This window comes from Heterodontus francisci, chromosome 1 (genome assembly GCF_036365525.1).
Source record: "Heterodontus francisci isolate sHetFra1 chromosome 1, sHetFra1.hap1, whole genome shotgun sequence".
NCBI classification, from domain to species: Eukaryota; Metazoa; Chordata; class Chondrichthyes; order Heterodontiformes; family Heterodontidae; genus Heterodontus; species Heterodontus francisci.
In genome coordinates this window covers 137,617,148-137,644,278 of record NC_090371.1, presented here as the reverse complement: position 1 = coordinate 137,644,278, position 27,131 = coordinate 137,617,148, and the positions used below count along the sequence as shown (strand labels likewise).

At 42.7% G+C, this 27,131-nt stretch overlaps 1 protein-coding gene across 4 annotated transcripts in view; it reads right to left on the bottom strand.

Annotated features, from left to right (window-relative positions):
* pds5a (PDS5 cohesin associated factor A) overlaps positions 1-27,131 on the bottom strand; it is a 312,001-nt gene that overhangs the window by 76,941 nt on the left and 207,929 nt on the right. For all 4 annotated transcript variants that reach the window (XM_068036537.1, XM_068036525.1, XM_068036541.1 and 1 more), the window contains exons 14-19: positions 24,492-24,573; positions 23,530-23,578; positions 13,108-13,247; positions 11,021-11,136; positions 5,766-5,871; positions 5,231-5,391 (exon numbers count right to left, since the gene is read on the bottom strand). In XM_068036537.1, coding sequence (XP_067892638.1) covers positions 5,231-5,391; positions 5,766-5,871; positions 11,021-11,136; positions 13,108-13,247; positions 23,530-23,578; positions 24,492-24,573 — 654 coding nt within the window. The remainder of the gene's footprint in view (positions 1-5,230; positions 5,392-5,765; positions 5,872-11,020; positions 11,137-13,107; positions 13,248-23,529; positions 23,579-24,491; positions 24,574-27,131) is intronic.

Sequence of the window (27,131 nt, the reverse complement as noted above, 5' to 3'; positions counted from 1 at the left end):
GGCGGGTGAGAGGGGGCGGGTGAGAGGGGGAGGGGGCGGGTGAGAGAGGGAGAGGGGGCGGGGGAGAGGAGGCGGGTGAGAGGAGGCGGGTGAGAGGGGGAGAGGAGGCGGGTGAGAGGGGGCGGGTGAGAGGGGGCGGGTGAGAGGGGGCGGGTGAGAGGGGGCGGGTGAGAGGGGGCGGGTGAGAGGGGGCGGGAGAGAGGGGGCGGGAGAGAGGGGGCGGGAGAGAGGGGGCGGGAGAGAGGGGGCGGGAGAGGGGGGGCGGGAGAGGGGGGGCGGGAGAGGGGGGGCGGGAGAGAGGGGGCGGAGAGAGAGGGGGCGGAGAGAGAGGGGGCGGAGAGAGAGGGGGCGGAGAGAGAGGGGGCGGAGAGAGAGGGGGCGGAGAGAGAGGGGGCGGAGAGAGAGGGGGCGGAGAGAGAGGGGGCGGAGAGAGAGGGGGCGGAGAGAGAGGGGGCGGAGAGAGAGGGAGAGAGATAGAGGGGAGAGAGTGGGGTAGAGGGGAGAGAGTGGGGTAGAGGGGAGGGGGGGATGAGGAGTGGAGAGAGGGGGCGGAACAGGAGGGGAGAGAGGGGGGGGAACAGGAGGGGAGAGAGGGGGGAGAACAGGAGGGGAGAGAGGGGGGGGAACAGGAGGGGAGAGAGGGGGGGGAACAGGAGGGGAGAGAGGGGGGGGAACAGGAGGGGAGAGAGGGGGGGGGAACAGGAGGGGAGAGAGGGGGGGGGGGAACAGGAGGGGAGAGAGGGGGGGGAACAGGAGGGGAGAGAGGGGGGGGAACAGGAGGGGAGAGAGGGGGGGGGAACAGGAGGGGAGAGAGGGGGGGAACAGGAGGGGAGAGAGGGGAACAGGAGAGGAGAGAGGGTGGGGAACAGGAGGGGAGAGAGGAGGGGAGAGAGAGGAGGGGGGGAGACAAGGAGAGAAGGGGGGGAAAGAGAAAGGCGGGGATGGGGGGGGGGTGAGAGGGGGGGGAGCAGAGAGGGGGGGAGCAGAGAGGGGGGGGCAGAGAGGGGGGGGCAGAGAGGGGGGGGCAGAGAGGGGGGGGCAGAGGGGGGGGGGAGGGAGCAGGGGGGGGAGGGAGCAGGGGGGGGGAGAGACGGCGGAGAAAGGGGGGGGGGAGGGAGAAAGGGGGGGAGGGAGGGAGAAAGGGGGGGAGGGAGAAAGGGGGGGAGGGAAAGTGGGGGGAGGGAGAAAGGGGGGGAGGGAAAGTGGGGGGAGAGAAAGTGGGGGGAGAGAAAGTGGGGGAAGAGAAAGTGGGGGAAGAGAAAGTGGGGGGAGAGAAAGTGGGGGGAGAGAAAGTGGGGGGAGAGAAAGTGGGGGGAGAGAAAGTGGGGGTGAGAGGGCAGAGAAAGAGGAGGGGAGGGAGAGGAGGGGAGGGAGAGGAGGGGAGGGAGAGGAGGGGCGGGAGAGGAGGGGCGGGAGAGGAGGGGCGGGAGAGGAGGGGCGGGAGAGGAGGGGCGGGAGAGGAGGGGAGGGAGAGGAGGGGAGAGAGGGGCGGGGGGAGAGAGGGAGAGAGCAAAAATCAAAAGGAGGATGAAAGATTACGATGGCAAATTTAGGGTCTCAATGGCAACATCCCAACAAAAAACTCAAGCATCGCATATGGAAGTGAGACAATCATATCTACCCAAACATAGAAACATAGCAACAGAAGAGGCCCATTTAGCCCCTCGAGTCTGTTCTGCCATTCATTGAGATCATGGCTGATCTGCGACCAAACTCATTATACCTGCCTTTGCCCCACATCCGTTAATAACTTTGGCTAACAAAAATCTATCAATCGGAGTTTTAAAATTAACAATTGATTCAGCATCAACTGCCATTTGCGGAAGGGAATTCCAAGCTTCGAGCACCCTTTGCGTGAAGAAGTGTTTCCTAATTTCACTCCTGAAAGGTCTGACTCTAATTTTTAGACTATGCCGTCTTTTCCTAGACTCCCAAACTAGCGGAAACAGTTTCTCCCAATCTACTCTACATGCTCATCTTAATGTCTTGAAAACTTTCATCAAATCACCCCTTAACTTTCTAAATTCCAAGGAATACAACCCTAATTTGTTTAATCTCTCCTCATAGCTTAACCCTTAGAGTCCAGGTATAATTTTAGTAAATCTATGCTGCACTCACTCCAAGGCCAATATATCCTTCCTAAGGTGTGGTGCCCAGAACTGCTCACAGTACTCCAGGTGTGGTTGGACCTGGGCTTTGCTTTACAGTTGAAGCGTGACTTCCAACCCATTGTATTCTATTCCTCTAGATATCAAGGCCTGCATTCCATTAGCCTGCACCAACTCAAAGGAACAAAGTTAGATAACTTACTTAAATTTTTGCCAAATCTGCAAGCTGAGCTAACAAAATTCTTAATATATCCAATAGACTATAATTCAAGGCTGCTACCTTGTCAGCTATTCATGGAGTTTACTCTAAATTAACCTTGTTGACTTTGTCAATCTCGGACACTGAGCAAAATACCAACTTTCAATGAAGAGAGCGTAACTAATGTTGAGTTACTGTGTTGACTTGAACTGCCTTTTTAAGATCAGGCATTAATTCTGACATTTACGAATATTAACTCAATTTTAAGGTGGAGCTTCTTTCTTTTCACATTTTTGAGGGCTTGATGTTTACAATTTTTATTAATGATCTAGATATAGGTGTTGGGGAAAGATATCAATATATGTGGGGGAGTCAGGACTGTAGAGGATGCTCAACTACTACACCTGGGAGATTGAGCTTGTGACTGGCAAATAATGCTGAACTTAGAGGAGTGCAACGTTATGCATGCAGGCAATGCGAATGCTGAACACACATATGCCCTTCAAGGGAATGTCCTGAAGTCAGTGGAGGAAAAGAGAGAGATCTAGGCACCGTGATGCATAGATCTTTACAGGTTCATGACCAATGCCACAAAGCAATAGCTACAATGAATGGGGTGCGAGGGCTAATTTATAGGACAAACCATGCTATTTTGTTATTGTCCAGATCTTGGTTAGGCTTCAGTTCGAATACTGTATCGAGTTTTGGTTTCCTCACATAATAGGGGATACTGAGGCTATGGAACGGGTGTAGAGGATGGCCAGAAGGTTAATTCCCAGTTTAAAGCATCTTAGTTACCAAAAATGCTTGAAGAGTTACGAATGCACACTTTAGAGAAGCGTAGACTTCGGGGTGATTTGCTCAAGGTTTATAAGATGAAGACGACAATAGATTGTGTTTGTGTAGACCAAGGGCAGAACTAGGTTAGATGTTATGATGTTGTTGTTTTCCCAGAGAATAATGGATCTGTGGAACAGGCTGCCAGCTCATTTAGTGAATACCGATTCACTGAATTCTTTTACGCGAGAGCTGTACCTGTTTTGCAATGGGGCTCCTACGAAAGATAGTAGCTGTATAAGATTAGTCAGCAACAGGGCAGTTCTCCTGGAATAGTGTCAACTACCTAAGCGTGTCTGAGGAATTTTCTAGATTTTTTCCCCCTCCAAATTGGCCTGGGCTTTTAATCAGGTGTTGCAAACACAGAACTGAAGGCAAATTATTGACCTGATTAAGAAATTGACTGCGCAGAAGGAGACAGAGGGATAATAGGCAGGTACTTGAATTGGCAGGATGGGACTACTGGCATCAGCAAGGATCTGTGTTGGCGCTTGAACTGTTCACTGTATTCACTAATGACTTAGATAATACAGCAGAAAGCCACAAATCTAAATTTGATGACACAAAGATAGGCAGCATTGTAAGCAGTGTAGATGGAAGCATAAAATTGCAAAAAGATATGAATAGATTAAGTGAATGGGGAAAACTGTGGTAACCTCATATTTGCCTACATTGAAATTCATTTATCAACTTTTAACCGGTTACTTTCTCAATGGTAAAAAGCTAGAAACAGTGGAAGGCCAAAGAGACTTGGTGGGCGGCTGGGACGGGGGTCGGGGCTCCAACTACACAGATTAAAATGTCATGGACAGATACAGACAATAATCAAAAAGGCTAATGGAATGTTAGCCTTCATATCTAGAGGAATAGAATACAAGAGGGTAGGAGTCATGCTTCAGCTATACAAAACCTTGGTCAGACCACACTCGGAGTATTGTGAGCAGTTCTGTGCATCACATCTTAGGAAGGATATATTGGCCTTGGAGGAAGAGTAGGTGGATTTATGACAATGATACCTGGACTGCAAGAGTTAAATTACGAGATATTTCACAAACTAGGGTTAATATTCCCTGGAATTTAGAAGGTTAAGGGATGATTTAATCAAAGTTTTCAAGATAATAAAAGGAACCGATAGGGTAGAGAGAAACTATTTCCGCTGGGTGGGAAGTCTAGGATTAGGAGGCATAGTCTAAAACCTGGAGTCAGACCTCTCAGGAGTGAAATTAGGAAATACTTTTATGAACAAAGGTAGTAGAAGTTTGGAACTCTCTTCTGCAAATGGTAATTGATGCAAGATCAATTGCTAATTTTAAAGAGGAGATTGATAATTTTTGTGAACCAAAGGTATTAAGGGATATGGGGCAAAGGTGGGAATATGGAGTAAAGGCGGGTACGTAGATTTGGCTCACAGATCAGCCATGATCTCACTGAATAGCAGAACAGGCTCGAGGGACTAAATGGCCTCTTCCTGTTGCTATCGGGGTGGGGGGGCTGGTGTTCTGCCTCTGCCAGGAGATCACCTGGCTTTCAGGTGGAGTGTGGCATGTATATTTGGTGATGCAGAAGGCATCTCAATTGTGTGGGACAGGCTGAATGGACCAGTCATTGTTCAGATATTCAACTAGCAGTTAACCGGTTGTCACTATGTTTAGTTTCACATGAATGCATGTAGCCATGCATGAAGGAGGGCACTGGCCACCAGCAGATAGTGTTTGCTCATGGCCCAATTTGAATAGAGAGATCTTCAGTGTGATTCAATGGATTAAATTACTGAATCTTTTGCCACGATTTATTGTCACTAGATCCTTAAGAAAAACATATAACTTTTTTTAAAACCTAATTTTCTCCCTCATTACTGAACTTGCTTGGGGTTCTGTTTCATGGTCAATATCTCACCCAGTTAGCAGATACATTTAAAAAATATTATGTGGGCTTTAAAAGGCAAATATACCTAGTAAACTGGAAAAAGTGTGTCAACGGGTCCAGGTGCATTATCTTAAATTTGACTACTTAGAACACACACAATTTTGCTATTTTTGCAAATTTTCCCTTGCACAAGAATGCTTTCTTCCAAATATGGACTTACGAACGAATCTGGAGAAGGTCTGTCTCTATTCTGTGTCCAGTGTTTCTGAAAATTTGAATGGCAGCTTCGGCTACTTTATCATCCTCCATCTTTAGACATTGTAAGAGTGATTCATATGTCTCTGAAGAGTGGAAGGAGGTAGGGTGTGTGAATGATAAAACCTGCAGGATAGTAATTGGAAGATGATAATGAAAGCTTTCTCATTTAACCTTTTCTTTGATGTAATATACCCTAATGTTTTTTAATAAACCACCATTCCAAAATAATTCTTTGTTCAATAGGGGCTTGCGTGTTAAACAAAACCTAGAAGCTGATTCATTACTGCTGCATAATATTGAAAGTTTCATGAAACAAAATAGAACTAGAGAACAATGCGAAACTAGGCTAGTCTGAAATTACAAACACAAATTACATTTACCATTAGAATCTTCATACTTCTTGGAGGTCCTACACAAATGGAAGCGCTGAAACTCTCAAAATTTAAGCCGGTATGAATTCAAGAGCTGTACTTTCAGAAATTCTGATAGATGAATACCTTAAGCAGCTCCAAGCCTGCCCTGATTGCAGAATCGGGTGTTACACCTTCCTCTTCGTCATCTGCAGTCCCTTCTATGGATTTGTTCATTAGTTTCACTAAAGAGCTGCAAAATGCACAAGATATTTGTGGCTTAACAGTTAAGATTTGAATGAAAACAAGTGAATTGGCATCCTCCCAGTGAGTAAATAAAAATTCATTTTTTTCTTTGAACTGTGCAACTCAGGCAGCTCAATTAAAAATGCAGTTTCCATGTTTTCCTTCCACCTGTGAACATGCATGGGATTTTTTTTTGGTGTTAATGGGCAATATAAATGCATGTTGCTGTTAGTACCAGAGACTTGATTTACAGGGTGTTGGATAAGATGATGCAGAATCCCTTCTTATCATACTGTATGTTCAAAGATTGGCAGACTAGTGAGAAATCCAATATTTCAGAATTCCTGGAGAATGAAAAAAACTGCTCCAAACTCCAATTTACAGACACATCAGTTAATAAGTCTGTGCGCAATTTTCTTGCAGTTTGGTTTCACAGGAACACAACCCTCTAAACATATGCCCTATTCCTTAAATGTCAGTTGCAGGGAGGGAAAGCTCCATCAATCTGGCACTTAAGTACCCTGGTCATCCGCAAAGTAGCTGCTCCTGTTTGCCAAGACACTGGATGTTGAGATCAAAATACTGCGCTGATAAGTGCCTTACATAGATCCTTCCGTCACAATGAAGGCAGCTATCCATTGTATAGCTGATGAGAAAGTCAGAAAATTGGGAACACAGTTGCTTCAGAGAGCTTCACTCTACTCCACTCAGTGTTAGGTCAGCCCAGATTCTGGACTCAATGCTGCATTTACACTATAATGCCAGTGCAAAGTGAAATGGCATTGTACTGCCACTACAGTTGAGTATAACCAGATCCTGCAATCATTGTACATTAAATCAGTTTAATCTTGAAAAAAGCAGAATTATAGAATCAGTGAAACAGTGAACTTTTAATTATTGCTATATTTGAGTGGAATGGGGAAATGTTAATTAACATGTTAATATTAATGAAATTAAGATGCTGTGGGATAAAATTTTATTTCTAAAATTATTTATTTCAGTTAATATTTTGTACAATGTAATTCAATTCAGCAATTTGTGCTGTGTTCCTATGGACTAGCAAGCTCTTCTTGACTGCATTACTGACATGAGCCCTTGCAACTGTAATACATAAGCATCAAGGGACAACAGGCTCCCGAGGCCAGCTCAAACTGGTCACTGATGCTCATCAGTCTGCAAACTAACAGCTGATCCGAGCAGAAGACAGCGACATCGTCCACGTACAGGGAGGCTTTGACCTAAATGCCTCTGCTCCTTGGGATTGTCATCTCTTTTATGACCACAAGAACCAGGAGCAGGGGTAGATCAGATGGTCCATCGAGCTTGCTCCACCATTCAATACGATCATGGCTAACCTTAGGCTTCAACTCCACTTTCCCACCCTTGATTCCCTGAGCCACCAAAAATCTGTCTATCCCAGCCTTAAATGTATTCATTGATGGAGCATCCACAACCCTGTGGGGTAGAGAATTCCAAAGATTCACGACCCTTTGAGTGAAATAATTTCTCCTCATCTCAGCCCTAAATGATAGGCCCCTTATTCTGAGACTGTTCCCCCACGTTTTAGATTCCGCGACCAGCTGAAACAGTCTCTCATGTCTACCCTATCCAGACCCTTCAGAATCTTGTATGTCTCAATGAGATCGCCTCTCACTCTTCTAAACTCGAGTATAGACCCAATTTACTCAGCCTCGATTCATAGGACAACCTCCTCAACCCAGGGACCAATTTAGTGAACCTTCACTGTACTGCCTCCAATGCAAGTATGTCCTTTCTTAAATGTGGAGACCAAAATTGCACATGGTACTCCAGATGTAGTCTCACCAAAACCCTATACATTTGTAGCAAGACTTCACAATTCCTGTACTCCAATCCCCTTGCAATAAAGGCAAACATGCTATTTGCCTTCCTAATTGCTCGATGTACCTGCATGCTAACTTTCTGCGTTCCTTGTACAAGCACACCCAAGTCTCTTTGATCAACACTTACAAGTTTCATACCTTTTAAAAAATATTCTGCTTTTCCATTCTTACGACCAAAGTGAAAAACTTCACACTTCCCCACATAATACTCCATCTACCATTTTGTTGCCCACTCACTTAACCTGTATCTTTGCAGCCCCTCTGTGTCCTCCCCACAGCTTACCTTTTCACCTACCTTTGTATCATTAGCAAACTCAGATACATTACTCTCTGTCTCTTCATCAATGTCATAGATTGTAAATAGCTGAGGCCCCGGCACTGACCCTTGCAGCACTTCACTACTTACTGCCAGCCAACTTGAAAATGCCTCTTTTATGCCCACTCGTTGCTTCCTGTTGGTTAACCAATCCTCTATCCATGCTAATATATTATCCCCCAACTCCATGAGCCCTTACTTTGCCAATTAACCCTTTGTGAACCACCTTATCGAATGCCTTTTGGAAATCCAGGTATACTATATCTACTGGTTCCCCTTTATCTACCCTACTAGTTACATTCTCAAAAAATTCTAATAAATTTGTCAAACAGGATTTCCCTTTAGTAAAACCATGTTGACTTGTTCTACACATATTGTGCTTTTCTAAGTGCATAAAAATTTCATTAATAGATTCCAACAGCTTCCCAACGACTGATATTAGGCTAACTGGCTTGTAGTTCACTGTTTTCTCTCTCCCTCCTTTCTTGAAAAGACGTGCAATATTTGCCCACTACCAATCTGATGGGACCGCTCCTGAATCTAAGGAATTTTGGAAAAACATAGCTAGCACATCTACTATTTCTACAGCTTTCTCTTTTAGAACCGTAGGGTGTAGGCTATCAGGTTCCGGGGATTTGTCAGATTTTACTCCTCAAGTTTCTCCAATACTTTTTCTCTGCCGATATTATTTTCCTTAATTTCCTCACTCTTTTTAGCCCCTAGGTTACTGTCTATTTCTGGTATGAAACTTGTGTCTTCTACTGTGAAGACAGAAACAAAATATTTGTTCAATGCCTCTGCCATTTCCTCATTTTTGCATCCTTCCTGATGGACTTGGCAAAAGGTTCAATACAGCACATGAACAAGACCGGGGAGAGAGGACAGCCCTGCCTGACTCCAGATTTGATTGGAAAACTTTCCGATTCACACCCATTGATTGTTCCCACCCAATGATTGAAACCGTGCTACTGATGTTTGTGTAGAGCAGTTGGATCCAAGTGCAGTTTCCCTCCCCAAATGTCATTTTGGAGAGCACGTCCATCCTGTAGGTGTGGGATATTCTGTAAAAGGCCTTCTCCTGGTCCAGGCTGCTGAGGTCATGTTCTTTGGGAACTGGGCCAACCGATCCTTTGTCCCTTCACCGTCAGGTCAGAATACCTGAAGGTGCTGGGGATATGATTCAGAGGGGCTGGCGCATGCACCAAAAACTGGAAGAAGCAAGTAAGCATGGTGAAACAGAAACTGGACATGTGGGAGCAATGCTCCCTCACCACTGTGGGTAAGCACCTGGTCATCAAGTGTGAGGCGCTCTACGTGGCGTGGTCTGACCCATACACCGCTCCTGCACTGTGGCAGTAACCCAAGCCATCTTGCACTTTATCTGGATATAGAAAATGGACTGTGTCCACTGGGACACGAGGTTCAAATCTCTAATGGGGGAAAACATACTGAAAATTGTCCTCATCCTCATGGCCACCTTTGTGTGTGTCAGCATCAAGCTGTGCATAGACACTTGGAACACAAACACCAAATGTCACTACGTGCTGAGGTTCTCTCTGTCCCCAGTGTTGCGAAGGATGGCTCTGGCCGCATTGCTGCAGAACGCTCCATTAAATTGTACTGTGCCCTACCACTTGTCCCTTGTGGAAAGGTCTGTACAGAAAATCACCTTTGACCACACGTCCATCAGGCAGTGGTCCACACATAACGTCCTCGAGGCCCTGCGGGTAAAAGAGATGGTGGTCCCCCGAGCAGACTGTCAAACTCATTAGGCAGAATGCCGCATCAGAACTTTCAAACAAGTACCAGGACATAGCTCTAAAACAAAAGCAAAACTGCAGATGCTGGAAATCTGAAATAAAAACAAGAAATGCTGGCTTAGCTGGTGTTGAGAAGGGCCCTCTCTGTCAGATCCTTCCTGCATGCCCAAAGTCTCACTGCTTCTGTATGCTGCCCTCGAGGTAGTTGTGGAGAAGAGACCATCACCCACCTTCTTCTGGAATGTGCCTTCAGAAAGCAAGTGGAAAGAGATGCAGCAGTTTTTGTCAAGGTTCATCCCGAGGAGCTCCGGAACACAGGACTCAGTGCTCTACGGGCTGTTCCCAAGGACGCACAGCAAGATAAAGATCAACTGTTGCTGGAGGACAATCAACTAAGTGAAAGACACACTGGTCTGCCCGAAACTTGCTGGTCTTCCAGTGCAAAGAGCTGTTGATGACGGAGTGTTGCAGAGTGGCACATTCCAAGGTCCAGGACTATGTGTCGATGGACACATGGCAGCCGCTGTAAAGGTTCAATGCGGAAAGGCCACAGTGTAAGGCCCTCCCGTCATAATATACGAGGAGCTGGAACCCTTGTAATGCCCCTTGGGCCGTAGGCAACAGAGAATTTCTGACACGAAATGTAAAGGTACACTGTAACTATAATCTGTAATGGCAAGTGTAGTTAGGCTCCTCACATACTGTATTGAAAGAAACTGATCTGTAATGCACTTTATATAGCGTCAAATTTGACCTATTATGTAATGTATTTTTACAAATTTTATAAATAAAGTATGTTTTGGGGAAAAAAATCAAGGGACAACAGGCAAGCATAATGCAGCAATGAGGAAGACATGTAACAAATTGTCAGAAAGAATTTTTAAAAAGTGTAACTACAACTTATACTGATGAGACACAAAAAAATTCAGTGATACTGTCCCAGAGGTGTTTAAAAGATAGAGTAGGCGTTCCTGGCCTACACCAGTACAAAACCATATATAACTTACCAAATATCAATTTCTGATCAAAATAGTTCAATTCCTAGTATTGTCTGAATTACTTTAAAGTTATTTATTTTGCGAGTCACAAAAGACCAAGATCCTTTCTGAAGTCCCAGCTATTAAATTTACACAAATATTCCAGTCATGCATTCAGCATTAACAAACTCTGCAAGATACTGTTTTACTAAAATAACTACAAAAGTTTTGAAAAGCATACCTTATAGCTTCCGAATCAATGTGCACTGGTGCAATCCTCTCCAGTAGAAATTTCACCATTTCCAGGAATGGATTAGTGGGCTGCTTGGGATTTGCTAGTTTACGTGTAATTTCTCTCTAATAAAAAGGAAACATCTATTGTTTAGCACACATTCAAATATTGCAAACACTACAATGCAAAAACTAATTGGCTCAGGAATGACCGTCATTAATGGTTATTCACAAATTGATCATTTTAGTGATAAGTTGGTCAATAGCTTGACTCAAAGCAGTGGATTATCAATTATCAATGCACGGTACCACTGAGTGTGAGGACGTGGGTTATAATATAAATAACCATATACTTCACCTGTAAGTGTTTTAAACTGACGGGACAGCGTTTCACAAGAAAAATGAACATTTTATTTAAATTGGGTTGGTGGCTGTCACTTTCAATCATTCAGATCATTTGCAAGGTTGAACCAGAACCTATCAGAAGTAATTAGATCAGTTGGTGGGCAGTTCTGAACTAATCATAGCAAACCAAGGCAAGTTTGAGAATACCAGCACAGAATAGTTAAATTTGGGGTGCGGGGATGGGATTTGTAGAATCAGAAGCCATCAATTATACCTTACCTTCATCCACATGCACAAAGTTGAAAAAAATTTGAAGCGAGTTGTCAGTTCATGTGTTTAATATGTGGGTGTCTCACAATTTAATAAGCTACCTTCAAAATTTAAATTTTCCTTAAAAGAACTTTGAAGCATGTCTAACCATTATTGTATGTAAAAGTTTACTTTCTTCAAGACCAATGCCATTTGATTTTTTTTGGGAGATACCAAGGATATATATACTCCAGTGTGAATATAGTAGCCAGACATATTTAGTTTGCTGATCACTGTGCCTGTAGCATCGCCATAGTTCGGAAATAAAATGGTGAGTAGAGTTGAAGAAATCTCAAATTGTTCTAAATTTTAAACAAAACTTATACTGAGATTTACACTGAGAAAAACTAATAAATCCGAACTTTTGATAAATAAACCGAAACAACATCTTGGAGTGGGAGGAACCACAGAAGGGGTGTGACTTAGGGAAACAAGACAGTATGGTGAGAGAATAGACATGGCCAAATTTGCCTTCAAAGTAACAGTGAGGCTAATGGCTGTCACTGTTATTTATATCTATATGGTACCGCAACTGCAGGCGAAGGGTAGCTATGCTGTTAAATGCAACTATCCAAATGTTGGTGTCCAAGTTGCACTGTTCCACCATTAGATTTGCGAAAATGGCATTTCGTTGTCTGCCTTTCCTTTGACATGAATTGTATGTCACAATTGCTGCATTTGCATGGTATGTATACTAAACTTGCTGCAGATACTTTGGGTTAGTAATTACAAATGGAAGTACCCTTTTAACAATGTGATAAATTCATACTGCCAATCAACCTCTCTGGCACTGAAAATTGACGAATACAAGTATGAAGTCGCATTCCTTCAGCTTATGCATTATTTTAGGTGATTTTTAAAATGCCAAAGTTATAATTTTACATTTTTTTCATACGTTTCCTCTTTTTTCTCTCTTAATTCAATCTTTCGTGCTCTCATTTCCCTTTCTGTATTTGATTAACATTGAATTCACCCTTTTCAGTTCTTCACCTGTTTTATTTTCCAATCCTTAAATCTCAGTGGTTAAGGGAATGCCCTGTTCACTCAGTTCCCAGATTGTGTTTTCCTCACTGCACCATTTTCAGCTCACACTTTCAGCAACTTCATGAACAGAAATATTTTGAGTTCAAGGATGCAGGGATAAATCCAACTAACGGCACACAACGTTACAGGCCCTGTTACAGGAAAATCTGGTCCACTGTGTTATATAGTATTTACAGTAACAGGCCATTTGGCCCAACAGGTCTATGTCAGTGTTCATGTTCCACACAAGCCTCCTCCCCACCTTCCTTCATCTCACCTCACCTCATTAACATATCCTTCTATCCCTTTCCCCTCATGTACCTACCTAACTTCCCCTAAGACAACATCTTATGATTGATATATTTGATCAGGGTATTTTAATACAGATCAAAGCCACATAAAGTTACAATGTCCCCTTACCACACAAATTTCTGCTTGTTTACACGAACATGCTGGGCTAATCAGCAGCTCCAACTGAACCCGTAGCCTCTCATCATCACCCAGGACTTGGTTAAACTTCTTCATGAAATCTTGCGCTTTTCCTGGGTCAGGCAAATTTTCTGCTCGTAGACATAACAGATTTTAAAACTGTATATAGTAATCAATGCCCATTGCTCACAGCAGCCAGAATTTTTATTTTAAAACTTATTGAACATTTCCAAAATCCAATTAAATTTGTCAGTAACACTATTCTCTGCACCCATAAATTTCAAGGAAGTAGGTTACTTACCCTTAAGCGAGTTTTCTCTGTTCTTCCAATTAAGTTATCTTCCACATACCAGGGAAATTAAACTGGGAAATCACAGGGATGCCTGTCCCTTCAAGGAACTTTTCAAATGAAACCCGTGACCTCCCCTGCCCATGCCCTAAAACGGTGTTGCCCTCATGTTGGCATCTTCATTTTTTTTCAGCCAGAACTGGTAAAGTAGCATAAGGTAAAGCAATGTGACCACAAGGCCGCATTTCACCCAAGCAGAAGGGATTCATTTGTAAGTTTTTTTTGGCTTGGTTGAAAAAGCAGATTGTTAGTAAAGAAGTCAGTAGCAACGTTAATTAACCACAATAACATATGTTTTTCACTACTTAAAAAGTTTCAGTATTCTAGAATTAAAATGAAAACAAAGCAGGCATGTATACCATCAACAAATAAATAACTGAACTTAGATATGGCCTCCAGACAAAGTCCAGAGGGAAAGTAGGTGGGAAATATGATATGTGGAAGATAACTGTTAGAAGAATGATTACCATACCAAAAGGAGGAGAATCGACCTTTCTTCTTGAGTTATTAACCCCCACATACCATGGGTAATTCTTCTAAAAAATAATTTCTCTCTATTATAGAAAATTATATCTGACAGTAGTCTTTTGTCAAAGTTCCCCTCCAAGGCTCACACCATCCTGATCCAGAACTATATCACCCTTCCTTCATCGTTGCTGGGTCAAAATGCTGGAACTCTCTCCCTAACAGCATTGTGGGTGTACCGACACCAGTCACTGCAACGGTTCAAGAAGACAGCTCACCACCACTTTCTCAAGGGCCATTAGGGATAAGCAATAAATGCTGGCATTGCCAATGACACCCACATGCCGTGGAAGAATAAAAAATGGTCCCGTAAGTACGGAGCCAAACTATCAACCAAAACACTCTTTTGAAGCTTCACAAATGGAAGCAAATTTTTCATTGGAATGACTCATGCCAGTGGGCTTTCTACTTACAGCACACAGTCAGTCACTTGGTAACAGGTATACCCAAAACTACATCTCATAGGGCAGTTCCTTTTTATTCTTTCATGGGATGGGGGCGTTGCTGGCTTGGCCAGTATTTATTGCCCATCCTTGATTGCCCTTGAGAAGGTGGTGGTGAGCTGCCTTCTTGAACTGCTGGAGTCCATGTGCGGTATACACACCCACTGTGCTGTTAGGAAGATAGTTCCAGGATTTTGACCCGGCAACAGTGAAGGAACAGTGATATAGTTCCAAGTCAGGATGGTGTGTGGCTTGGAGGAGAACTTGTAGGTGGTGGTGTTCCCCTGTACCTGCTGCCTTGTCCTTCCAGGTGATAGAGGTCGTGGGTTTGGAAGGTGCTGTCGAAGGAGCTTTGGTGATTTGCTGCAGTGAATCTTGTAGATGGTACACACTGCTGTACTGTGCGTCGGATGTGGAGGAAGTGAATGTCGAAGGTGGTAAATGCGGTGGGAAATAGTGGGCTGCTTTGTCCTGGATGGTGTTGAGATTCTTGAGTGTTGTTGGAGCTGCACCCATCCAGGCAAGTGGAGAGTATTCCATCACATTATTGACTTGTGCCTTGTAGATGGACGACAGGTTTTGGGAAGTCAGGAGGTGGGTTATTCGCTGCAGAACTCCCAGCCACAGTATTTATGGGGCTGCTCCAGTTCAGTTTCAGTCAATGGTAACCCCCCCCAGGATGTTGATAGTGGGGAATTCAGCAATGGTAATGCCATTAAATGTCATGGGGAGATGGTTGGATTCTCTCTTGTTGGAGATAGTCATTGCCTGCCGCTTGTGTGGCATAAATGTAACTTGCTACTTAACAGCCCAAGCCTGAATGTTGTCCAGGTCGTGCTGCATATGGACATGGACTGCTTCATAGAATCATACAGCACAGTAACAGGCCCATCGGCGCATCGTGTGTGTGCTGGCCACCAAGCACCTAACTATTCTAATCCCATTTTCCAGCACTTGGCCTCTAGCCTTGTATGCTATGGCATTTTAAGTGCTCATGTAAATACTTCTTAAATGTTGTGAGGGGTCCTGCCTCCACCACCTCCTCAGGCAGTGCATTCCAGATTCCAACCACCCTCTGGGTGAAAAAAATGCTTCCTCAAATGCCCCCTAAAACTCCTGCCCCTTTCCTGAAATCTCTGCCCCCTGGTTACTGACCTCTCCGCTAAGGGAAAAAGTTTCTTCCTATCTAACCTATCAATATCCTTCATATTTTTGTATACCTCAGTCATATCCCCCCTCAGCCTTCTCTGCTCTAAGGAAAACAACCCTAGCCTTTTCTTTTCAGTCTCTCTGCATAGCTGAAATGCTCCAGCCCAGGCAACATCTTGGTGAAACTCCTCTGCACCCTCTCCAGTGCAACCACATCCTCCTAGAGTGTGGTGCCCAGAACTGTACACAGTATTCCAGCTGTGGCCTCACTAGCATTTTATACAGCTCCATCATAACTTCCCTGCTCTTATATTCTATGCCTCAGCTAATAAAGGCAAGTATCCCATATGCCTTCCTAACCACCTTATCTACCTGTGCTGCTGCCTTCAGTCATCTATGGACAAGTACACCAAGGTCCCTCTGACCCTCTGTACTTCCTAGGGTCCTTCCATCCATTGTATATTCCCTTGCCTTGTTAGCCCTCTCAAAATGCATCACCTCACATTTCTCATGATCAAATTCCATTTGCCACTGCTCCGTCCATCTTAACAGCCCATCTATATCGTCCTGTAATCTAAGGCTTTCCCTCATCACTATTTACAACACCACCAATTTTCGTGTCATCTGCGAACTTACTGATCATACCTCCTGTATTCATGTCTAAATCATTAATGTACACTACAAACAGCAAGGGACCCAGCATCGATCCCTGTGGTACACCAACGGTCACAGACTTCCACTCGCAAATACAACCCTCGACCGTTACCCTCTGCCTCCTGCCACTAAGCCAATTTTGGATCCAATTTTCCAAATTGCCCTGGATCCCATGGGCTCTTACCTTCTTAACCAATCTCCCATGCGGGATCTTATCAAAAGCCTTACAGAAGTCCATGTAGACTACATCAACACATCTTTACCCTCATCTACACATCTAGTCACCGCCTCAGAAAATTCAATCAAGTTAGTTAGACACGATCTCGCTGCCTCTCCAAGTGGAGATTAATCCTGTCCCTCAGAATTTTTTCCAATGGTTTCCCCACCACTGATGTTAGACTCACTGGCCTGTAATTACCTGGTTTATCCCTACTACCCTTCTTGACTAATGATACCACATTCACTGTCCTCCAATCCTCTGGTAGCTCTCCTGTGGCCAGAGAGGATTTGAAAGTTTGTGTCAAGAGCCCCTGCAATTTCCTCCCTTGCCTCACATAACAGCCTGGGATACATCTCATCTGGGCCTGGGGATTTATCCACTTTTAAGCCTGCTAAAACAGCTAATACTTCCTCCCTTTTAATGCTAATATGTACAAGTATATCACAATCCCCCTCCCTGATTTCTACACCTACATCGTCCTTCTTCATAGTGAACACAGATGAAAAGTAATCATTTAAAACCTCACCTATGTCCTCCGGCTCCACACACAGATTGCCACTTTGGTCCCTAATGGGCCCTACTCTTTCCCTGGTTATCCTCTTGACCTTAATATACTTATAAAACGCCTTAGAATTTTCCTTTAATATCTGAGGAGTCACGAATGGAACTGAACATTGTGCAATCCTCAGTGAACATCCCCACTTCTGACCTTATGAAGGAGGGAAGGTTATCAACGAAGCAGCTGAAGATGGTTGGGCCTCGGACAGTACCCTGAGGAACTCCTGCAGTGATGTCCTGGGACTGAGATGATTGACCTCCAGCAACCAGAACCATCTTCCTTTGGCTAGGTATGAGTCCACCCAGTGGAGAGTTCTCCCCCCCGATTCCCATTGACTCTAGTTTTGTTAGGACTCCTTGATGCTATACTCAGTCAAATGTTGCCTTGATGTTAAGGACAGTCACTCTCACCTCACCTCTTGAGTTCAGCTCTTTTGTCCATGTTTGAACCAAGACTGTAATGAGGTCAGGAGCTGAGTGGCCCTGGCGGAACCCAAAACTCCGAAGAGGCTCTTCACACTGACCAAGCAATAATCAGGCAGAGCAGCCAATGTCATCTCACAGGGAGGAAAATACCTCTTAAATCCAAAACCCACATGTCTTTCACAGTTGTTCTGGAGTAAGGCAGACAATCAGATCATAGGGTCAGATGTAGCAGTGGACAAATAACATAGCCTCAGTGCCGCCTTCATGGATTCAGAATTCCCCCATCACTCAACATTTAATGACAATTGAGTTGACCTCCAGGGACCTTATGGAATGTTACCTTGGGAACTTGAAAGTTGGCTGTTGTGCGATTTCAGACACTAACTATAATTGTGGTGTGACAATTTGCACTGGACTAACCACCAGATTACCCAATATCTAGAAATCTCTCTCACATGATAAAAGGCAGCGCAGTGAGACCTGCAATCGAAATGCTACCAAAGCAAAGACTTGGAGCTTGTATTTTTCCAGGTTTATAAGACAGTCATCTCAGGGAAGCCCTACATTCTCTCAGACCAACTGTGAGCATGATCCCCAGAAAAGGCAGCCATTTAAATGACAGGCTTGCACCTTCCTGTCGTATTGATAGATGGCCATCAGCTATATTTTTGCTGGGGGGGTGCCAAAGCCAATTTGAAGTACAACACATAATATTTTCAAATGGTGAGCATTACAAGCGCTTACTGACACATTTGATGGTTCTGTGAAACAAAATATCATTTCTATGATGAGCAGCTAGCTTCCAAAGGGTACAGGACCCAAAAAACAGTTCCCACCATGCACAAATGTGTTTTTGTGACAGGTGAAGAAGTGACTAGAGCAATCACTCAGGTTTAAAAACTGGGAAAGAACTGCACTGTTTTTTCTCAACCATGTAAAAATCTTCTAAGGAGATGTAGCTTGTAAAAATGGAGGGCCCATTCCCTATTCAATTTATCCTGCAAGAAATTTGGTTTCATTTCACTAAATCTGACATCCAGTATTGGATGAGCAGAAATTTCCTCGAATTAAATGTTGGGAAGACTGAAGCCAGTTTTCGGTTCCCGCTCCAAACTCCGTTCTTAGCTACTGACTCCATCCCTCTTCATGGCAACAGTCTGAGATTAACCCAGTGTGCTCGCAACCATGGTGTCACATTTGACCCCGAGATGAGCTTCTGACATCAAATTCGTGCCATCACGAAGACTGCTTATTTCCACCGCCGTAACATCACCCGAATTTGCCCGGTCTCAGCTCATCTGCTGCTGAAACCCTCATTCATACCTTGGTTACTTCTAGACTTGACTATTCCAATGCATTCCTGGCTGGTCTCCCACATTCTACTCTCTGTATATTTGAGGTCATCCAAAACTCTGTTCGCACCAAATCCTGTTCCCCTACCAACCCTGTACTTGCTGACCTACATTGGCTCTTGGTCAAACAACATGTTGATTTTAAAATTCTCACCCTTATTTTCAAATCCCTCTATGGCCTCACCCCTCCCTGTCTTTATAATCTCTTCCAGCTCCACAACCTTTCAAAATATCTGCGCTCCTTTAATTCCTCTGATTTAATTACTCGACCACTGGCGGCCACACCTTCAATTGCCTAGGTCCCAAGCTCTGGAATACCCTCCCTATACCTCTCTGCCGCTCCACGCTTTTCTCCTTTAAGACACTCCTTAATACCCAAGTCTTTGACTAAGCTTTTGGTCATCTTACCCAATATCTCCTTTTAAGGCTTGGTGTCATACTTTGTTCTATACTGCTCCTGTAAAGTGCATGGGACTTTTATTAGCTTAAAGGCGCTATATAAACATAAGTTGCTGTGTTGTAAATTAAAAATTCAATGTGATCGTCTTGCACACGGTTATGTCACGGCAACTTGCTTTGTTGAATGATAATTTTCTTTAATCCACTGACTGGAGATCTGCATTTATATTGTTTGAAGAAATTTCAGAGAGAACAGATGAATGATGATTTTGCTGGCAGCCTAGGATGGCCACCTAATTTGCAACTGTATCCTATATTGCAAGGCCTGCGAGGTGGAAACGAAATGGCTGCTCATCCCAGCAGGGACCAAGACCCAGGAAGTTTAAGGGAACTGCCTGTTCCTTTTAGCAAGAAGAGAAACACTGCTACCTTGTTTGACTCAGTGAGTGACTGTCATATGACAAGCCCCTCCCCATCTGTGGTTTTAAGTTGGTGTTTCTCTGCAGCAGCAAGGAGAAGCATCTGGACTCTGACATGTGCAGACCCAAGTGGGGGTCTTTCTCTCTCTCCATTTCAACTTACAAGCTTCAAATCCTGCCTGTTGACTGACCACCTTTGCATCCTCTGGCTACAATCAGAAACCCCGTTGGAGGAAATCATCCACATCGCTGTCTCCAAGAGACCCACCGAACCAGTTATCTACCTCTTCAAACTAAAAGTCTCAGGACCAGCGAAATCAGCAAGAAGCCAGCCGAATCACCGAACCCCACAGACTGTATACCCCTTTTTTCAATGGACTCTAACTCAACCAATCTATCTTTCCCCACTCTGTAATCTATTTGCATGTGTGTAAACCTCTAGCGTGTGAGTATGCGTGAAAGTTGGTGCGCAGTTTATTATTTTTATTAGTTCAGTTTAGGTACAATCAAGTTAACCTCTTTCTTGGATAAACTCAAAAAGACCTGCCCGATTACTTACTTGCTATGATCATAACAAGAACCAATCAAACATGTACTGAATTGGCCAATACATTCACTTTAAGAATTAAACCTGTTGTGGTCAAACAAGGAGAGGAACAAGAGGAAAGCCCTTCGACCCCTCCTCACTTGACCTTAACAGTTACCAAAGCTAAAGCTTGAGGCATGGGATTGATTATGTGGAGAAGCAGAGGTAGATAGATTCGTACTGTAGTGAATGCCTAGGCCTTGAACATTTTCTTTTAAATATACTCAGAATGGTAGTTCCCAGGATCCTCTTGCTGTAAAAATTATATTCATGCTAGCCTTTTGCATTTTATGCAGACCAAGGATCACAGTTACAGATTATAGGCTTTGCTGAGAAATTCACTGATTTTGTCTACTCAGTTGTTTTTGTCACCCAGATGGTAAATTAACAAATTTGCATGACAAGTATATTGGCAAGATCTGGTATCTATTCTGACAGTCAAGGTAACGTCACTGGTCTTGTGACTATAAGGCTTCACAGGTGGTTAACAAACAGTGTGGCACCTTGGATGTTTCATAACATGACAAAATTGTCCAGCTGTGATATACTTAAGAACTGCAAACTGAGTTTTATAGCAAGCAATTTGCATGGGTCCTTATTCAGGGAATTCGATTGAGGACATGGAAATTTCTTGATCCATAGCTGAAAATGGCATTGGACTTGTTAAAAATCTGTCCTTCAACTTAATTACTTCTGGCAAACATAGCAAGCTGCTCAGAAAGTAAGTCCATATTTCTGCTTTCTTGATACTAAAGGGTTGGGAGGAGTTTACCAGTGATTATGTAAAAAAAAACTCCAGGAACTATGGAACAGACCAGCTATTTTAACCATGTTGACAATTGAATATTCAGGCAGTCAACTGTGACAGATGCACATTATATCAAGGCATTAGGCTAAAGGCCATCTGCCCTACTACTTCATGTTAGATTTACTTCCATGTGAAACTAAGAGGTCTAGTAGAGAAGTCTTGCCTCCGATCTATTCTTGAAGCGTGCTCACACAAAAGGTACTGCTCCCCTTCCAAGATAGCAGGCACCTGCTCTTGCCTTTGCTGCTCTGCAGCAAGCAGCTAAGAATGTGGCAAAAGCAATCAGACCTAACTCATTATGAAATTTTCCATTGCTTCCCTTTGAGAAAGAACCTAACCAAACCACCAGAAAGAGCTGCAAACAGAGAACAGGATTGCACGTACAGTTGTGTGCATATCCTACTGTTCCATAGCACAATACATTGGCCATAATGCTAGCTTGGATTCTTTATTCTTCTGTCTCTTTTGATGTTTTTTGGTGCATTCTTTTTACATGTGAAAAACTGGTAATGACAACTAATGCTAACAGTGTGACAAACAGAATAGTATACAGTCATGTAAGGTCACACTAAAATACTCCTCAAATTTTGCAGAAAGCATAACTTACCTTACCCATGGTATGTGGAATATAACAAATGAAGATTCAATCCTATTTATATTCATTCATGTTTGCTGTTGTCAGCCTGGCAGAGCACCTCACAGGAAAGAAGTATTCTACCTTGGCAGGAGAAAAAATTATCTAACTTGATCACCTTCCCAAAAATGTGCCCATTGTTAGATTACAAAGCAATACCTGCAGAGGTCGTCAAGTCTGCATCTTTGGATCATGCTCTGCAAGAAACATGGCACTTTTTGGTTGGGAAGTGGGAAAGGAAGGTAGGAAAAGGTGGAAAAGCGATGAATGGAAAGGAAAGAAATGGAACAAAAAATTCACCCTCTACATTTAAAAGATAAGAAATTGTCATTAATTATGCACAGGATCAAAAATCTTCCTTAGCAGTGATGTAATTATGCTTAAATCTTATTTCTAGTTCGGTAGGTTATAAGTTTAGAAAAGTTCAGCTTTATTGTCACATAACTGAAGAAATGCAAGGCCAAATAAGTTCAAAATGAAATGTTCCTTTTTTTCCCCCTTGATTCCAGTTAAACTCTCAGGAACAATAAAGTAGATGAGATATTTTTTGGCTAGAACAGAGAACACTTGATTGAAGTTTTCAAAATGTTTATGAACAAAACAGAGAGAAACTATGTCCACTGGTCACTCAGATGGTACCTGGAGGCCTTAATCTTAAGACCATCATCTAAAGAACAAAGGGAGAGGTTAGGAGAACTTCATTTTTGTGCTAATGGTTATTAGGCCCTATCAGAAACTGTGAAGGAAGCAGAATCAATAATAGTTTTTAAAAGGAAAGTGGACAAATAGTTTAAATAGAAAAGGCCTGCAGCAAAGGTACAGAAATGAGACAATGAAGAGCTCTGGTACAACTGAATGGCCTCACTGTGTTGCAAAATTCTCAGATTCTATAAGCTTAATGATGGAGCTATTTAATCTAGTTAACTGCTGACTGTTGAACCAAGATCACCTAGGATTTGGAGAACTGACTTTATATATGGCCTTAAGCAGCTTGCTTTTAATCAAACAGTTAAACATACTGTGTATGAGTTTTTCTAAATTGTATTAATGATGTTCCTACAATATTTGTTGGAATTGCTACTTCCTTGTAATCACTTTTATTTCAGGAACACTTCCGCTTTCTGTGCTCGATTAATTCTAATAGTTCAATACAAAAACACCACAAATATTAAGTATTTGTAGATGATGCAAATGAAAAGGTATTAAACTGCAATCATGAAGATAAAGTATGGTTTGGAAATGCTGGGTATTAAACCCAGAACCTCACGCATGCAAAGCATGCACCCTGCCACCGAGTTGGATCAGAAAGCTTGGGCAACATGTTTGAAGAAAAATTAAGACTTTTCAAAGAAGTGTACAATCAGTTGCAGTGCAGGCAACACGAGTAACTGCACCTTAACTGTGCACATGATCAGTACTGAATATAATTATAATTTTAGATTCAATTATGTAGGTTGTGCAATCAAATGATCATTATTCAAAATAATGGAATATATAGTTCCATTCTGTGGTATTGATAAATTGGTCAAAAACTGAATAGTGCTGAGAAATCATAATTTCAAACTTTCGTTTTTATTTGCGTTGTTTAAATTGGGAGAAACAGAAGTGAAAAGGTAAAGCCACTATGACAATATTTTGAGAAGCAGGGACGCATCAGATTGCAAAAGTGTTGAGAACAAAATTATTCACATATTCTATCCAGGATTTATCTATGAAATGAGAACAAAATAGCCTAGCAACTTTAATGCAAATATGTAACTCACATAACTAAATGGTATAGAATCAAATGAAAACAAACTTTCAATAAGCAGCATGAAAAATCTTTCAGAATCAATATCAAATGCTACACTTTGATCCCAAAAAACTATAAAAAGAAAAACCACATACTTACTTGCTATTGCCATTAGTTTGGCAAACATTGCAGTATTGTTAGCTTCTGACTGGAACAAAACAAATGTTTAAAGTTAGAGAAACAAAGTCTTCCTCCTGTTAAAAAGAATAGCAGACACTGTGCAGACCTTTCCAGGTGAAGTTATTTCTGTTACTTCAGCGGCATATTGCAGTATTAGCCTTTTCAAAATTATTAAGTGCAGTAAATGTACAAAGCTAGTCACTTAGGGGATAGGAGTTCCTCTAGCTTAGTCATCATTCCAATAGCCAGGAATCAAAAACATCAAAGTCAGAAATGTACCTTGAAATGAGAGGGGTTTCAGAATAAATTATTTCAATGAATCAACATTATTGACATAATCACCAATTACGAACGATAAAAACAAAAAGGTCTTGCATTTATCGCGTGCTTTCCACCACAGGATGGCACAAAATGCTTCATGGTTAATGTACTTTTGCAGTGTAGTCACGATTATGAAGTAGGCAAGCATGCGGCAGCCAATTTATACATAGCAAGGCCCCACAAACGGCAATGACATAAAAGGCCAGATAATCTGTTCCAGCAATTTGGTTGTGAGTTAAATGTTGGACAGGATACTGGAAGAACTCCCCTGCTCTTTTTGAATACTGCCATGTCATCTTTATATCCACCTGAGTGGGCAGGCAGGATCTCTCTAACATTTCATTCAAAATACAACACCTCTGACTGTGCAGCATTCCCTCAGTTCTGACCCGCAGTATCAATCTAGATTATGTGATCAAATCAGGAGTGGGGTTTGAACTCACAACTTTCGGATTCAGGGGCAGCATGAGGGAGTGAAGAGTTCAATTAAAAATTTGATCTATACTGTACTTCAAAAAAAAAAATCACAAGACAATGGGGAACATTTCAAAACTGCTTTTATATAGGTTTCGATCAATCAAGATGATATGCTCATTGAATATTATATTAGAAAAACTTACAGCAGGCTGTTTGTGCAGGTCTAATAACTCCCGGACATGACTCCGTAACATGTTTTGGCACTTCCACATTTCATTCAATGCTCTGCGGGGCAAAATCAAGATTTGAAACTGTGTCATAGCTTAAATCTATTCTCTTTCTCACGTGCACGCGCGCGCACACAAACACCTGCAATAGAAAATGGCTATCCTAGATATGCTGATCCCTATATTCTTTAAAAGTTTTTCAACCTACATACACAAATTAGAGTAAAAGGAGTTAGGTCAAAGATCAGCTATGATCTCACTGAATGGCAGAACAGGCTCGAGGGACTAAATGGCCTACTCTTGTTCCTTTGATCCTAATCAGTTCCTAGTCATCCCGTGAAGGGGACTGGGACCGGGGGGAGGAGGTACCCTGGCCCATTATATCCTTTTCTGAAATTCATTATGCTTTTTAGTCATGCAGTTTATCTCCTTTTCCCCCACCCCCTCCCCTGTACATAAGCTTTCAATTTGAACTGAATGTCACCATGCTCATGTCACCACAGTGAACATGCTAATTATTCTCAACCATCAGATAAAGACAATCATTTCATAGTGAATACAGGGCTTATCAACTTTGAGGGAATGCCCCCTCATGGGATGTGGGCATCACTGGCAAGGCCAGCATTTAATACATATCCTGATTGCAAGGTCATTTCAGAAGGCATTTAAGATTGCATTGTTGTGTGTCTGGAATCACAGACCAGGTAAGGATGGCAGATTTTCTTCCCTAAAGACACTAATGAACCAGACGACTTTTTACAACAATCCGGTAGTTTTATTGTCACCATTACTGATATTAGCTTTTTATTCCAGATTTATTTAATTAACTGAATTTAAATTCCCCAGCCACCATGTTGAGATTTGAACTCATCCCTCTGGATCATTATTCCAGGCCTCTGAATTACTAATCCAGTAGCATGACCACTCTGCTATTATACTCCAGTTGTTGGAAGAGGGAGCCACTATGGGTTCAATGATTAATCATTAGGCAAACCAATTTATTTTGAGTTGTGCTTAACCAAGAATTTCCCAGAGGAAATAAATAGTTATTTAAGCTGATATGCACTTTTGATTTCAACTCGTGTTCCGATGAAAGGTCACACAGACTTGAAACATTAACTCTGTTTTTCTCTCCACAAATACTGCCTGACCTGTTGAGTATTTCCAGCATCTTCTGTTATGGTTTCAGATTTCCAGCATCCCCACAGTATTTTACTTTTGTAATTCAGTTGTGCAGTTGGACCATGTCCCGCTAAAGCTAGATCAATGTGCTATTCTGCACTCAGGCATGGTGTTAAGTAGATTCAGTAGTAATAGTGCTACATCTGCATGGTATTAAATCAGAGCAGATCTGAAATCTTGCTTTACAGATCTATCATTAGTCCATTAGATGTCGCAAATGCAGTTTTCATAACAAAATGGATATAACCAGACTGCCTAAAGCTTTATGTGATTCGGACCACAATCAGGTCCCTTTAGGAGGATACTGGTTTCTGGTGTAAGAAATGAGGGGAAAAGAATTATAGGTTCAATCACCAATGAAGTTTCTTTTGAGATCAACATCTCTGAACACAAGTTGACAGTTGAGTTGCAGGGATACAAGCCATTTCTGCTGAAGCTCTATACCCTCCAACTAATGGAGACCCTGGACCTCCTACTTCCACATGAAATTGCTATCCTCAGTCACTTCAATCTTCTTAATTTCCATAACCTTTATATCAGCTTCTCCATCTCCACAACTTTCCACGCAGCTCCCTCATCTCTGAAATTTTGATCACTAATGAAGCTGTTTCTGACCATTTTCTGATTTCCCATGGTCATCCATGTCTCCCTGTGTGCTGCCATTTCCACTCCCCTGACCATCGGCCCTGGATTAAGCGCTCATCAACTTGCTCTCTAATTCTCTTCTGGTCCTTCAAGTGTCATTGATTGCTAAACACCTCTTATTTTGTTTTCAGTAGCCTCATCCCCACCAATACCGTCAGTATTTACAGTGGAGAAAGAAAATGTTGTCGAGGAGAATACTGAGATACAGACTACTAGGCTAGATGGGATTGAGGTTCACAAGGAGGAGGTGTTAGCAATTTTGGAAAGTGTGAAAATAGATAAGTCCCCTGGGCCAGATGGGATTTATCCTAGGATTCTCTGGGAAGCCAGGGAGGAGATTGCAGAACCTTTGTCCTTGATCTTTATGTCGTCATTGTTGACAGGAATAGTGCCGGAAGACTGGAGGATAGCAAATGTTGTCCCCTTGTTCAAGAAGGGGAGTAGAGACAGCCCTGGTAATTATAGACCTGTGAGCCTTACTTCGGTTGTGGGTAAAATGTTGGAAAAGGTTATAAGAGACAGGATTTATAATCATCTTGAAAAGAATAAGTTCATTAGAGATAGTCAGCACGGTTTTGTGAAGGGTAGGTCGTGCCTCACAAACCTTATTGAGTTTTTTGACAAGGTGACCAAACAGGTGGATGAGGGTAAAGCCGTGGATGTGGTCTATATGGATTTCAGTAAGGCGTTTGATAAAGTTCCCCACGGTAGGCTATTGCAGAAAATACAGAAGTATGGGATTGAAGGTGAATTAGTGCTTTGGATCAGAAATTGGCTAGCTGAAAGAAG